This window comes from Ornithodoros turicata, chromosome 2 (assembly GCF_037126465.1).
Source record: "Ornithodoros turicata isolate Travis chromosome 2, ASM3712646v1, whole genome shotgun sequence".
NCBI classification, from domain to species: Eukaryota; Metazoa; Arthropoda; class Arachnida; order Ixodida; family Argasidae; genus Ornithodoros; species Ornithodoros turicata.
Genome location: NC_088202.1, coordinates 110,254,049 through 110,269,874, shown reverse-complemented (window position 1 = coordinate 110,269,874; position 15,826 = coordinate 110,254,049). Strand labels below are relative to the sequence as shown.

General features: G+C 45.8%; 1 protein-coding gene across 9 annotated transcripts in view; it reads right to left on the bottom strand.

Annotated features, from left to right (window-relative positions):
- LOC135385943 (hemicentin-2-like) overlaps positions 1 to 15,826 on the bottom strand; it is a 1,123,122-nt gene that overhangs the window by 34,631 nt on the left and 1,072,665 nt on the right. For all 9 annotated transcript variants that reach the window (XM_064615587.1, XM_064615589.1, XM_064615588.1 and 6 more), the window contains 2 exons: positions 13,911 to 14,201; positions 2,855 to 3,142 (listed from right to left, as the gene is read on the bottom strand). In XM_064615587.1, the coding sequence (XP_064471657.1) occupies positions 2,855 to 3,142; positions 13,911 to 14,201 (579 nt within the window). The remainder of the gene's footprint in view (positions 1 to 2,854; positions 3,143 to 13,910; positions 14,202 to 15,826) is intronic.

Below are 15,826 nucleotides of genomic sequence, written 5' to 3'. Positions count from 1 at the left end.
TTGTCACGAAGGAGGACAAAATGTCGCAACCGACTTAAATAGGTGCCGTAATGTCCCTGGCCATGCAGCGGATGGGTTCCTGTGTGGCACCCTTGCTAATTCTGAAATAATTTTATCAATCCCAGAACAAATAAAGCATTATACCCCTGTCACACGGGGAAACTGAATGTCATTCCCGACGAACGGCATTCGTAAGAATGTCATTTGTTCAGTGCTGCACGGGTACGCAGAATGACATTACACGCGACTGACATTCGCTCTTCCCCCTTGCACGAACTGCATACCCTGGACGGCAGAGAGGCAGTGAGAAACAACAACGTCAAGGATTGAGAACGACAGAAATGCGACCGAAGAATTTACAGTCATTTTTTTTTTTTTAAATGGCGACATCTGAGATGAGGAAAGCAGATGTAAAGTAATGTTGACACGATACTAGCCAACTATGTACTCTCGTCCGCTGTCAACACGGATGCCATGGTCAGCGCTATGGCGGACATCATGGCAGGAGTTTCGCCTACAGCCACTGTAGTTCCAACCGTTTCAGCTGTTGCGCGTGGGAGAGAAAAAAAAAGAAAAGGGACCCAGTGGACAGATCACGAGACAGATCAGCTGTTGCGAGTGGCATTGTTCATCGCCGCCAGCCTCAAAATCGTTCTCGGCGCGATCAGAGATCTTGATTGGTGACCTCCTCCCCTCCTCCGTCCAGATGCGTACTCAACTTAGCTTCGGTCTTGTACGACATGCAAAGCACGGACTCAAAGCAAAGCGCAGGTTCGAAGGCGCGATGTTGAACACAGTTTTCAGAAGCACGCAAAAGTATATAAAGACTGAGTGCATGCACAGTCGTATGAAGCTGTCAAACTATTTCACGAATCGCCATTATCATCAGCACGGAATGACATTTATCTTTGCCGTGTAGCTACGCTTAGCCTTTGCGAATGGCATTCATACGAATGTCGTACGTTGGGAATGACATCCAGTTTCCTCGCGTGACAGGGGCATTACCGTGCTGCACCTTAACATATGGAGATTACACTTACTGGCTATATAGTTTCATCCAACGGGTATAGTTATGAACCGGTAGTTCCTGCGGTACGGTACCCACGACGGCGCTTTCAGGAAAAAATATGCTCTTACCTATTTGGGAAAGCACACGTCTCCATATTTCTCTGTTTCATATCTAATAGAAACTTAGTCCTGTACAACCAGTACCCAATATAACCTGTACAAACATTTCCTCTCTAGGCCTAATTGGGAAAAAAGCCCAATATATGCCCGGAGGCCAAGAAATTCCCACGACTAATACATTCATCCCTCTTCATTCGTAGTTACTATCTCCCTAAATGCAGCTTCCAACAGGAACGAGGCCGCGTGTTAAAACTCTTAAGACTCTCCACCTGCACGCTCACACGCAGGCATTACTAATTTAAGCGTGCTTTCTGGAAATGAAGCAACGAGAAGAACCCAAGGATCCGAGCAGGTAATCTCTACATGCGATATTCCCCTCCGCAAAATGCCATTCGGAACCACTAGCAGCAACGACTGCGGCGGTGCAGTATCCAACATACCTTCCTTCCTCCCTAACCCGGCGGGCAGCAATGAAGCTGTTTCTCCCTTTCTGATAACATTGCACCAATCCACTCCGGCTGCAATCTGGGCTGACTCCGTTTTCTTCGTCCTTTTCTTGCTTTTCTTTTGTGTGTGTGTGAGGGGGGGGGAGGAAGGGAGCAGGAGGAGGAGAGGCTTGCCCGCAAAATACTCTGGAAGCCGTAATGTTCGACTGGCAAAAAGAAGTGACGCCATGGAACAAGGCAGGAAGATTACGGCAATTTGGAAGATGGCTCGAGAAGGGGCCCTGTATCGACTTTACAAAAATTCCGAATACAAACACGAACGACAAAGAGGACAAAGCGTCGGAACGAGAAAATAAAATTCAATTTGCTCTTACGAGCGAGGTAGAAGTGTCCGTTGGTCCATGGAAAGTTGTAATGGTCGCTCCCGATAGATACAGTGTTCGATTTCTGGTTTGACTCGCTCTATCCTGCTGCGAGTTATTGGGTAAGACAACAGGTGTGAAGAAACGCCTATATCCTTCTTAGGGCCATTCTAAGCCTTCTAGGAGGATCACGTTTTGTTCTGTCGTACGCGCGCGTACGCGTTACTGTTTCCGTACCCGCCAATATAGCTTTAAAGTAACGTTACTAGTATTCACGTACGACATTTTGCTTTTGCTTTGCAAATCATATTTGTGCAGTTGAACGTGAACACCGGAGATGCGTGCGTCTAATAAAGTTCACCGAGGGTACAAAAATACCCTCTGAGTGCACGGGTGGGTTGCTCCAGCATACCTAAAGAATCCTCAATAATTTGCGCGGGGCTCAGCGTAGAGCTGGTGCGCAGATCCTAGGTTTCTACACGCACGGATAGGTTAATCTCATACAGGAGATAATGCACCTGCGCAGCGGTAATCGCATGCAGAGCAGCGCACGATAATCAACTAGTTGGGAGCGTGTACATCTATACTCTCAATTATTATTATTAGTCGGGAACATGCTTGCTACAAAATAGGGTACGACTGGTGACGCCTGTGTGATTTGCGCAGCGGTTTTGCTATCTCGTTAATATACAGGGCGACGGTGGCGTATAGAGGACAGTCTGGCTCGGAAAAAACTGCTGCTTATACCTTGCTTTCCTGTTATGCATTCAATGACGCATTGTGGACATTACTCACAGCTCGTACTTGACATGCCTCATCAACGGCCATGTGGCCTTTGTAACTCTGCTCCCGAACTTGTGCTGCTGTTTCTACACGTATAAGGCCATTATTGCGCTTCTAAGATTGAATACTGCTTACCTGCAGGGATGATATGGAAGGCGCAGGGCTCCCTTTGCGTTCCGATGTTGTTGGCGGCCCAGCAGAGGAGCACGCCGTAGCTGTGCTTCCAGCGGGGTTTGTAGGTGGCGACGCTCATAGTCCCGTTTTGAGAGAATGTCTTGACGTCGAATGTCTCTACGGAGTTGTTAAGTGCCCACTTGAAACTCAGCTCGGCCGGATCCGCCTCTACTTCGCACGAGATCTCAGCCTCTTCATCACGAGCCACGCCGTACACGATGTTCTGGCGCTTTTTGCACACTGGCGCATCTGAAAGCAACGTGCAAGTTCTAGACCATGCGCAAAGGAAAGCGACAGGGAAGAGGAATGCTCAGTGCAGAAGGCACAGAAACGCACTGTCAATGGACTTTTTTAACAATGGCCTTTGCGCATGCGTATGACCTTGAGGCGCCGGTGAGGATTATCTCCGTCTTCAGTAGATGGCGCACTATGGGGACGACAGAAGAGGGGACCATTGGGGAGACCTGTTATTGGTAAGTTGTGACCTTGACAACACTTGTGACCTTGAACACACGTGACTTAGAAACTTTACGTTATGTTACCCGTAGCGTGACAGAAAGTCTTTAGAGAGCTGTATGCACCTCATAGAGGGTACATGCCTCTCTATAATGAAGCAGAGCTCGGCGGGAACACGTGTTTTCTGCTGTCGCATGAGCTCTATAGGATATGTTCTGCCATGGTCTGTGGCTATCTATGGTTGTTGTCCAGTGTTGCTACCAGATACTCCACAGAAAAGTAGCGCCATACTGCCTCCGAATTTGAAAATGTAACGCGATACCGCTACCGAATAAAAGTGATGTAAATACTGTGCCGCTACTTATCCGCTGCCGTACCCTTCTCTATGCAATACCTTACCGTATAGACATCTCGTTGTCGAATGTGTCTAGCAACGGTCCAATATTTAAGTTCCCTCACATATAGCTAGCGCACAGTATAAAGTGTACCACTGCTTACAGCCAATATACAGGGTGTCTCTTTTAGGCGATACAGATTTTTCATTAAAAACTATACGGGCTATAGACATGCTGTTTTCACTTCTATCATCTCTGGGCCGGCGGACATTCTTTGCCATATGTTGCTCAACCATCAAATGACTAATTACCTAAAAATCGTTAATAACTTTTTCATTATAAAAGCTACGAAGTTGTCCCAATGAGAACATCTATACCTTTCGGTGACCTGATATCCTAGCCGTTTTCAGAACAAAAATCCGTTCGGTAGATTGTCCGCAAAAAAATCATGAAGAACACCATTTATATCTTTATTTTGTTTATTGCGCACCATCGGAGACCCGTCTTTCCTTCACCCCCAATATGGAGAGGGTGAAAGATCACACTGTCGCCTCTTGCGTCCTGGAAAACGATTAAAAGAACACAGAAAATGCAACCCAAGATAAGAGCAGTTCCGATAGCGTCACCCAATACATGTGTTTTTGTTTTATTTCCACATCTTCGACGCATGAGGCGGCACTGTGACGGCATCTTCGACGCATGAGGCTCCGTCACCATCTCACATTCAGGGTGATGAAGGAAAGATGCGTCTCCGAAGATGCGCAATGAACAAAATAAAGAAAAAAATTGTGTTCCTTCGCGAATTTTTTGCGGACGATCTACTAAACGGATTTTTGTTCTGAAAACGGCTACGATATCAGGTCACCGAAAGGAATAGATGTTCTCATTGGGACAACTTCGTAGCTTTTATAATTAAAAAGTTAATTAAAATGTTTTAGGTAATTAGTCATTTGACGGTTGAGCAACATATGACCAAGAACGTCCGCCGGCCCAGAGATGATCGAAATGAAAACAGCATGTCTATGGCCCTTTAATGAAAAATCTGTATCGCCTAAGAAAAGACACCCTGTATATTATTTCACGTTGATCTCACACCAGCACCAGCAATGGGGTAGGGTATCATCATCATCACCATCATCAAATGAAGTTGTTGTTGTTATTCACATTGATCTTGACCTTGAGATGTTACGCATTTAAGATGTAATTTAATGCACGTAACACATATGTGAATTTACTTACTTTCCCGTCGGAATGTTTCATACACAAGACGATTTTTAGCAGTTACAGCATTTTGTCCGAGATATTCCAACCTCAAAACTCTGCCGTCTGCTTCCTGTCGACGGATTAATCAGTTTTCCCTGTGACCAAGTGGCGCAACTACCAGCATAAGCAACCGCACATCGAGTCATCAATAAGTGGCGACCAGGGGGTGAATTCATAAAATGAATGGCATAATGTTTTCTCTAGCCAGTGCCAACACCATGCCGTTTGCATACTGCAACAAAGACTAGGTCTCAAAGGAAATAGGATTTACTGTTGTTGACAACCCCCTTTTTCCCTTCTTGCATGCATACGACACTTATCTTACAAAGCGTTTGACTATACGAAAAACTACGTATATTTACGCTTTTTCCGGGAGTATGAGTTCATCAGGGAGAGTCTATCCATGTGAGATTACCTCTGTAGTGAAGCATTTAGATTCACCCCAGTTCACTTCTAATGTGTGCGGCCTCCATTACCTTTTTTTTTTATCGCGTTTCTTGTCTTATATAAAACCTCCGCTTCTTCAAGGGCAGGCTCACATCTGCACGTCGATGTGTGATCCCTCAAAGTGACGGGAACGCTTCCCTGCAAGGATCTTCTGTGCTCTCTTAGTCTGATGTTTAAACATCGGCCTGCTTGGCCGATATAAGCTCGTCCACGGGATAGCGGAATCCTGTACATTACTCCCACTGCACTTCTCCATCTACATGTTGAATGGGACATTCCTTTCTTTTGGATGATTCGTTAACCATGCCTATCAGGGTCCTAAGTGTGTTTTGCGTGCTGAAGACCACGTTTGCTCCTTGTTTACTACCTATTTTGCTACCTTTTACTACCTACCTGTTTACTACCTGTTTTGCAGTGGAGTTCTACGGCCCGGCTTACATCCTCTCGAAGAAAGTATGCAACTACAAGATGACTAATTACCTAACATTCTTTAATGAACTCGTTAATTAGGATATTTCGGGCAAAAGCTGGAGATCAGAATCAGAGATCATCCTAGTTGAAAGCCATTCCACGTTTGACGAATCATGAAACGCGCACGTGAAGGTAACCGCCCCCGAATTTTGATATGCAAATGAGCCGAAACTGAAAAAGTGCGCCTGAGAAAGCATCACCTTCGCCGACGGAGTCTGGGCGGGAAAACGGTTAATCTGGCCCGCAGGTCGGCACTTACTCCAATCATCTCCATCGCTCCAAATCACATGACCCTCTGACGTGAAATGGATGCTGTACCCCCTGCGTTCCAGGTCGCCGCGGTTTCGGTTTCGGCTCATTTGCATATCGTAATTGGGGGTTTGATATCTTCACGCACGTGCGTGTCTCAGGATTTTTTAGAAGGAAGAATCTTGAGGATTTGTCCTTATCTTGCCGTTCATTCTTTGTTCTTCTTTTTTCTCATTTTCTTCTTTGTCCGTTCATTTGTTTATTCACGAAAGAACCTCGCATATGTTTCTATGTTGTTGTTTTTTTAAATTTTATTCTGTCTACTTCTATATTGTTATAATAAGGGGCGTTTTTTGCTTCCCCCCCCCTGCATTTTCGAGATTAGTGGGTTTGGGACTGCACATCTGGCTATGTCTCTTGTACTGCTTGCACTAGTGGTTGGAATTTAAAATAAACATGAATTGAATTGTACTGTAGGCACCGATGGACAAAACCGCACACCCAGGCTCTGCTAGATGAGATGTAGGCGATCCCATTCACTCATTCGTCTGATCGTCTTCTTCGTGAGGACCATTTGCAGCTCGCTTCATTTTTGTGAATTTCCTCGAGCGCCACATTGAACCGCGCACAAATTCAGGTCAATCTCATTCTCACTAAGTATACTCTAAACAATAGATATACTGCGCATACTTTTTAAAGAAATTTCCATCACGATAAAGTATTCAAACCCCCCCACAGCTAAAACAACGCCATGCCTCCGAGGGCACTGGCTCAATGCCAGTAGGGAGCGACTAAAGAAGGAAGAAGAAAAACCTGAAGACGAGAAGAAAAAAAGCGACAAAGACGCCAGCTACTTATTGAAAATGGGAACACAGGGGAGGGAAGAAGTATGGCCTGGAAATAATGCAGTGTCGTTCGCATCAAGATGCTGGAGAGCAACTGGATACCCACGCGTTGTTAGGGTGACGCTTTCTTTGCGGAGTGCCCAAACTTTTTTTTCTAAAGAGTCTTCTTCGGTTCCACATAGATCACACGAAGCCTTACAATATCCAGTTACAGGGTTCCGCTGGTTCTTGTTTCTTTCGAAGAGTCTTTGAGAAAGCCGTATACTACACGACATTCAATAACATAATGTACCTGAAGCGTTATGTGCAATCAGTATGTTGTGCATACCTAAAACGTACGTTGTGATGTAGAAGACGGGTTTTACACATAATAACGGAGAAGGATGAACATTAGTGGCTTTCAGTGAATGCTAATAAACCGTCTTCTGCTATAGCATATTGATTTTTAATGTTACTCTCTAGAGCACGCAATGCAATGATTCGTTACCTTGAATTACGTTGAACGTTATATAAGGAATACGTGTATGAAAGTGTTATGCACCCCTATAATCGTGCCCTGAAGCACACAATGTAAGTGTCCCGTTACGCTGATTGTATGCGACGCAATAAACATAATTACAGAAACAGTGTCATGGAAAGTATAATTTGTAGTTACGTGAAAAGTGGAAAGGAGGGAAGATATTCCCAGTCGGGGTGATAAGTAGATAATGTTTACTTCTTAAAGTGAAAACGTGTGCACTACTATAATGTATGCATTAGCGTACACGGCTTGCCTTTACTTCATTGTGCTCAATGAGAACCCCGCGTGCGGTATCTTCCTATTTCTCTCAAAGATTAAGCTCCCTCGTGTCCATGCCTCGTCCATGTTATGTTGATTATGTATGTACAATGCACGAAATAGGAGGCATATATTTGTTAGAAGACAAAAGAAAAAGAGAGAGAGAGAAAATGAAAGATCAGCAAAGCAGAGTGTCGGCTTGCTATTCTACAAGTAAATTAAACAACATAAATTATTAAAAGAATGAGAGAGACAAAAGCAGCAGATGGGAGTAATGTGGGGGTGGCACTGACGAATGAGATGAAAGAAGACACGAAATGGTTTTAACACAAAATACACGCGTTACATATGTATGTACACGTTCTTCGCAGCGCTAACTCAAAAGTGACTTGCCGCTGGTAGCTGGTGTGAGCAATCACGGCAATAGAAACAAGTACATGAACGTGCGGAGGACATTCAAGGTCACTAATCTTTTGCTCGTTACTAAATCCCTGACTTATCCTGTCCCAGACGATAAGAACAACTTTCTCGCGCACCCAGCAGTGAGCAGCAAATTACAAAGAGGAAACTACTAATTTGAAAGAAGCCCAACGTCCGGGTTTTACTTTACTGACTTTAATCGAGGTCATTCGGCAATCAATCTTTCCAGGAACGTCATCATAGAGCGTTTCGTACTTATATATGTACATATAAATAAATTTAACGTTATTTTCATTGATTATTATTTTTATATTTTTATGTTTATGTGATATTTACTAATATTTATTAAGCATTCAGTCAGAATTTCATGAAAACATTTTTGACGACACAACGCAGAAACGTACTGTTGTCAAGAATTACCCGTGGCAAACTGACGTTCTACTGTATACTGCATGAACCTGCGTGCCTGTTATGTATGCACTTTAAAAAATTACAGCAGATACAGGATAATGATGATGATGACGTGAGGTGGTTCACCGCAGGAGTTGGGGTATCCTAACGCATTACATGTGGGTTATTGCATGAGTGAAATGTGAATCACGTGGGTGAATCTCTCTCTCTCTCCCTCACACACACGCGCGCGCCCGCGCGCGCACACACAGACGCACAGATACAGGTGAGGCGTGGACTGCAAGCATACGCCACCGAGTGAATACGGAAGTTTATATACACACTACCATAAATACATAAGGCGCAACTGCTGCCCAAAAAGTTATCAACTAGCAAGCGTCGCCCCCTCTAGCAGTCTTCGAGCACAGTGGGTTGGAGAATTGGGTGGTCCAAATAATCCGCATTCCTACTCTCCGTCGAATGCAGATATCGAGTGCAATACAGACGGACTCACTTTACATACAAATCTACCCCCCACTCATGATGACTGCTGCATCCCACTCGTTGGTGGTAGTCAAGGTCGAGCTGAAGACTGGGAGGTGATGGGTTCGAATGCCATCACCAGCTCTGCTGTCTGAGGTTTACCTTGGGTTTTTCGGAGACTTTCCAGACGAATGTCGACACAGTTCCCCTGAAGTCGGCCCAGGACGCATACTAATGCCCCCCTGTCCCCCACTTGTTTCTGCTGTCCTCATAGCCGCTAGTCCTGTACGCCGCTCATAGACACAGTTGCTTGGCGGCGCTGGCACGGAACAAAAAGAAGAAGAAGGAGGAAAAAAAAGATGATTGCTGCCAACTACAGTTCAGCTCAGCCGGCAAGTCCACTAGAGGTAACTGTCCCCTGAGTCCCCTGTGAAAGGTTCCCATGTGTGTAATCGATGGATAGTAAAAGACATTGAAGCGCAGAAGTGCACAATAAGAATTAGGAAGTCACAGAGCTGGGTGAAACCGGTAGATACCACCACCAAGCCCCATGTAAATAATCGACATCGCTGATCTTGCACTTAATAAAGGAATATACCCCAAAGGCGGCGTTCTATCGTTTGTCCATATCCCACACGAAGCAACTACACAAAAGACCAACATTGACCGGAAGATGGCGCCATTAGAGTGCCACACAAGAATCTGTCTATCCTTCATCCTTTTTCTCAACAGCTGCACATCCAAAAGACGCACACACACACAAAAAGAGCAAAGACTGTTTCGCAAGATAGGAGAAAATACACGTAACTCCACAAACATAAAGCGGCACGAGAGTAAAGGATTGGGTGAAGCTCTTACAAGCAGTGATGCCTTCCCGAAAATACTGCGCAGACCTCATCTTTAGAGGAAAGGAAAAATGGCCGGGTAGCACCCCGAGCCTAAGAGGAGAAGGAGGAAGTGCGGCATCATGAGTGATATTTTTGCCGACTGAACGATAATAATAATTCGCACGTAGTTAGAACACCGACGTTTTTGCAGAGATAACGCACAGAATGAAATATGTCGCTTTAGCTTCTCCTCAGTGGCTCGGGCGTGTGGCTGAAACGTTCCTTCATAGTGTCAGGACCAGAAGTGGCTTTCTTGTACCGCTTAACATGTCACGGCTTTAGATAGAGCAGGATGTAGAAGAAGGAAAGAAAGTGGGCTTTACGAAGGGAGCAGTAATTTAAGCTTCGCTCGGACTGCAGAAATGATGGAGACTAACGCTTTTCTTTTGTTTCGTCGTTCTTTGGAGTACAGCGTTTACTCGCACAGATGAAGCAAGCGGGTGACCGCATTGCCATAGCTCATAGTTGCCAAATGGCAATGGTGCCGCCGCCGACAAGTTTTTGTACACCTATTGATCTAAAGAGTAGAACTGTTGTAAATGCAATAAATAACTAAAAAACTGTTGAGACCTGTAGTAAATACCTGCTTCTACGAGAGCCTGTCCCACTTCCCCGTCCTTGCTTCTCCAGAAGAAAAAAAAAACATCCTTGTGTGTTGCATTTGGGTTGTGGTCTAGTTAATTAAAGAGCAAATTGTGTTGTAGATGAAATTCATATAATTATAGGAGTCCCTGGAACATACACAAACGGCACAAAACTAGCACACACACCAGCTCCAATTATGTACAGTCTATGTTCTTGTCGCTTCTACTGTTCACTGTTATTATGTATTGATATCAACGAGCCCCATTTACCTGTTTTAATAGATGAAATTGTTTTAGTTCCTTTGCTCTTCAATAGAAACAGTGGCTGACACATAAAATAAGCAAACAGTGCTCTAGAGAATAACACTAAAAATCAATATACTATAGCAGAAGACGGATTATTAGCATTCACTGAAAGCCATTAATGTTCATCCTTCTCTGTTACTGCGTGTGAAACCCGTCTTCTTTATCACAACGTACGTTTTAGGTATGCACAACATACTGATTGCACATAACGCTGCAGGTACATTATGCTATTGAACATCGATTCTGCGAGGCTTGGAAGTTTCCCATTAAGGGAGAAACCTAGGTGTTGTTGTAAGTTTATAAGTCAAGCATCGTATGGCGACGTTTGAGTTATGAACTCATGCATTACATGCACACGAAAAGTCCCGGCTTCTTTTTTTATTCTATGTATGTAAATAGCTATTCTGTATTAGTGTGTATTCTGATTGCTCCCTGTACAGAGAACTCCTCCTCATTACGCATCTCAATGTGACAGAGTAGCCTCTGCAGGGTGCATGCTAGTCATTACTTCTCATTATTCTTTAGTTTTAGTCTTTATTCATTCAAGCTTTCCGATTCCTTTCTAAACTTTATTTGTTTAGTATTGTTCTGTTGTAATCTAACTATGCTTTTCCACGACAAGTGAAAGAACAGCGCAGTCAACTCATTTGGTCAGAGCTAGATATTACGGAAGCTGGACCTTTAGCAGCTACGAAACGTGACAACACTGTGTCGTTACTGCTATTTTCTCGCGTGTAACATAACCACAAGAAAACACAGAACCATGCATCACATTCTCCACGCGAGCAAAGCTGAAATAAACCTAGTCGAGTCTACCACACACACATTTAGAAACAGAACAATAAAAATTCGACACAGCGCAAATCGTTGAGAAAGCTACACAGCGGCGGGACACGTTCCTCATGATTATTGCTAGGATAGAACAGGCACATAGCAATTACTGTCACATTATTTTCTTATAAAGAAACGACGTGGGAAATGCGCAGGTAAGACAAGAACGAAAACCTACAGCTAGTACAGCATGCTAGTTCGCACGTTCTCCACCATTTCCTGCCGCAGTCTCACCATGACGAGATGGCGAAGATTCTTCGTTTCTTACGAAACGGAGGAAACACTCCAACACATCTCCTGATCGCGCGAACAAAACATTTTCCCGCTCTTATCCTCCTCGCGGGAGTATCCAGGCAAGCTTCCGCCGCTAATAAATGTGCACCGGGTCGAGAGTAGCTACACCTCTTTTCAGCAGGATAACATGAGCAGCACTTATCCCATCCACAAATATCAGAAAATGGTGCAGCAGCAAATCGTCTTCTTCCTAGACTTCCTCGGCTGCTCCAGATGATTCGAAATGACCTCAGGGATGAAGTCTCTTATCGAAACTCCCCCGTACGGGAACTCAATGCGGCGCCGATCTTAAATTGGAAGATTAACGCCCAACCTGCCTGAAAACAACGCGGGAAGAAGTGGATCCTGGATTAGGCGCCGTGTCCCATTGACAACGGCTGGACCATTCGAAACAGCTCGCCGAGATCCTATTGTCAGTCTTGAGATGCTTCCCCGTTATCTTATCTGAGCAATGGGAGGGATCATAGTAGCATTACGTATCTGAATGGAGCGCAAACTCCGCACTGTAGGTATTAGCGGCTACTGTGGTTTGAGATTGAAGACAGTTAGGTTTTGGTTTGAGTGAGAATGCTCGTTGGTTCGTCCTTTCTTCCAGAGACTTAATCTCAACCTGAATTGAAGGGCTTATACACTCATATTAATACAATCGTGCCTAGACTCACTATAGAAGTTTTTTTTCTCTCGTTACTGCGTATAGCGTGAATCGTTGCAAAATGCAAGCACGCTGACTTTTGTAGAATGGAAAGCAAATTATGCCGTCAACGTTGGCGTTTGCATTCGGCAGAGGAGTTTTCGCGTTTAAAGTAAAGGAGAATGAAAGCCAGAGAGTGCGGATAATTTAATTCTCATTCGCATGCAACTGAGTAATTCGTGCGACTTGCGGGGTTTCTAAACGAAAAGACGTAAAGGAATATAATGCTTCGTCATGCACGAAACACTGACGTAAAACGCTGTACACAATTATGTGCTACGAATTGCAGGGTAAGTGGTGGTGGTGGTGGTTGCCGTGGTGGTAATGACGTGAACAGCTTGCTTGGTACAAATTGCGAGGAAAGGTATGAGAAGCCTTTCAGAGTGGCGAGGATAAACCCGGCTTTATGCAGTCACGTTGCGCTGGTGTGGCATGCGCCGCGCACGAAGTGCCTCATGCGATATCGTGACACGCTCTAAGCGTCCTTTTCTTTCTATTCTGTGTTTAGACACGGTCATTAAATGGACTCCCGACTTACCCAAAAAGAAAGGATGGAGCTTTAATCTTTCAGTCGTCACGTCGTTGTCGTATCATGTGGTGGTAGCGATGGAACTGCTTCGCTGAAAGTCGGCCACGTTCAGGCGGACAATGAGGCTTGTGCAGTGACGTCACGTTTGGTCACGTGACTCGGGAAACATATTACACAACCGGAGTCACAGTAGAAGGCATGTCGAGAGTTGTTGCGGTATGCGTGCAATTACGAGAGGACATTGTAAAAATACACGCTGCTGCCTCATTCGGCCCGCAGTATGACGCCTGTGGTGCAGGTGACGCAGCGCCATGTTTTCCAATGTCACGTGGCTCAAAAGCACTCAAAGGCTGCGCGTGACGTCATCTGCACGATCCTCATTCGTATCATGTCGTGGTGGTGGTGACGGTGGATGTGAAAGGGCTCGCCGTTGTCGGCCTCACAGAAGTGGGCAACGTCACGACTGACGCCCCTGGGGAATGTGCGTCCTGGGCTGACCTCTAAGGGAACTGCTGACATATGTCTGAAAGCGTCTGAGGAAAACCCAGGAAAAACCCCAGACAGTACAGCCGGCACCGGGATTCGAACCCGGGTACCTCCCAGTCTCGACGTGACATCACGTGTTCTAGCTTGTGACTGATCATCCGCCAATGATACTCGGAGCGTTACTTTGCCCACAGGGAGCGCTCGCGAACCATAGTAGGCAAAACGGAAAATGCAGACCTTCACGGTGGCAAATGAATGTAAAATCGACTTACAGTGGACGCGCAGTGGGACGCGGTCGCTCTCGCCTTCTCCCTCGACGTTTGCGGCGACGCATTGGTAGTGGCCGCGGCTCTCCTTGCGCACCTTTTGCAGAACCAGTGACTGGTTGCTGACGATGACGCCCTGCTTGATGTTGCTGTACAGGGGACGGCCTTCAAACTTCCAGCCCACTTCACTCACCATCGGGTTAGCTTGAATGTTGCACTCAAAGTACACGTCCGAGCCTTCGCGGATCGCCTTGTGTTTCATGTTCGCGCCCAAGGACAGCGTCAGCCTCGGAACGTCTGTTAGGAACATACAGAAAACACGTAAGGACAACTTGTACACCTAAAGTTGCGTCCGGCACACACTGGACAGACGAATCAGAATAATTCATCGTGCCTTTATCCACCTAGAGAAAGACCTTTTTACATAACACATGAAAAAAAAAAAAAAAAAGCTAGGCCTATCAGCGAACCCCGCGTACCTGGGAAGTGTCCCTCCTGTTACGTTCTAGTACGAGTATCGGTATTCCACAATACGTTATCAGTAGGACCAACGATTCATGCGAACATTAGGGAGTTTTATAACATCTTTGATAAACCTGCACCGGGGTTGCCCCGGAACCAGCAGGGTGCGCAATGCTGCACACCGGTAGCCCACAGAGCAATGGCAATATCGCCGACAAACGATAAACTGCACCACGGCGGTGCTGGTAGCGAGATGGTAGCGAGCGGTACCTTGTGTTTCGCGGGGAATTCGAACAGCTGTGTTGTATGGTTATGAGTACGGTTCCGATTTTTGGACATTTATTCCTGGGAAGATTTGGCGGGTGTTCTTCGGCATTTATACATTTTGCCAAATTCTGATACTTTCGGCATTTTAAAACGTTTGTGCCAAACAGATGCCGAAACAAGCAGAGACGAGCCGGTCACACATAGCCGAGCCGCAAGCATGCAAACGCGTTTCGTTGTCGTGGCTTCGTCAAGATCGTACCGGCACTTCTGGCGCTCTCCGTCCAAATTTACATTGTGAATCAATGCTGCTTCCAACATCAATTGTCGGAACGATGGACGTGACACAGTATAATGCAGTTGTAGAAAAGGAGCTGCAGAATAAGCGAGACACATGTTTACCTGTCGGCGACCAACACACACGGTCACACTCAATATCACATTTATTTTCGTTTATTCTGTGGTTCGCGTAAATTGCAGCTCGGCGTTGACAGCTTAGACAACAAACGACTTGTTACAATGAAAATGTGTTCACTTACACGGTCACATGAAATATACACACAAAAGGGCAAAAGATCCCTGCGCGGTATTAGGTGTTGTGCTCGGAGGCCCGCCGTCGTCAAACGAAGCCACTTCCGCCCCTCTGCAAGCGCTCTGATTGGCCGGATGAATAGCGTTCGCGTTTCTGCCCTACGAAGCTGCAGCACGGAGTGGATCTCGAAAAGCGGCTGGAAACGCGCCGCGGCACCGAAGCGCGTTCAAAAAACGCATGTGTGAATCCAGCTTAAGTGCGCCGGTGTAGTTCCAAAGGAGAAACGAACGAAGAGCGAATGGAGCGACCGATGAAACGCGACGCAAGTTTCATTGAAGCGATCAGTGCAACATGCTCACTCAAGCCAGGCCAGTGTAAACTTTCCTGCACTGCAACGGCAACAACGGCAAGTGCAATTTGCCATTTGTGACATTCACATACTACGCTCACGCGGTCACTCGGGAAGTGCTTTCCACTGGTGATTACCATCGACTGAACTGTAACGCCTTCCTATGCTACTGCTTAGGGCAAACCCACCCGAGATCGCGTGGTCGGCGGTCGGCGTCCGCCGAAAACGCGCGTCACGTGACCACCGCAGAGCATAATCGAAGCATTCGAGGCGCATCGTCTGACGGAAGTTCCCAATATGCTGAACTGCCATTTC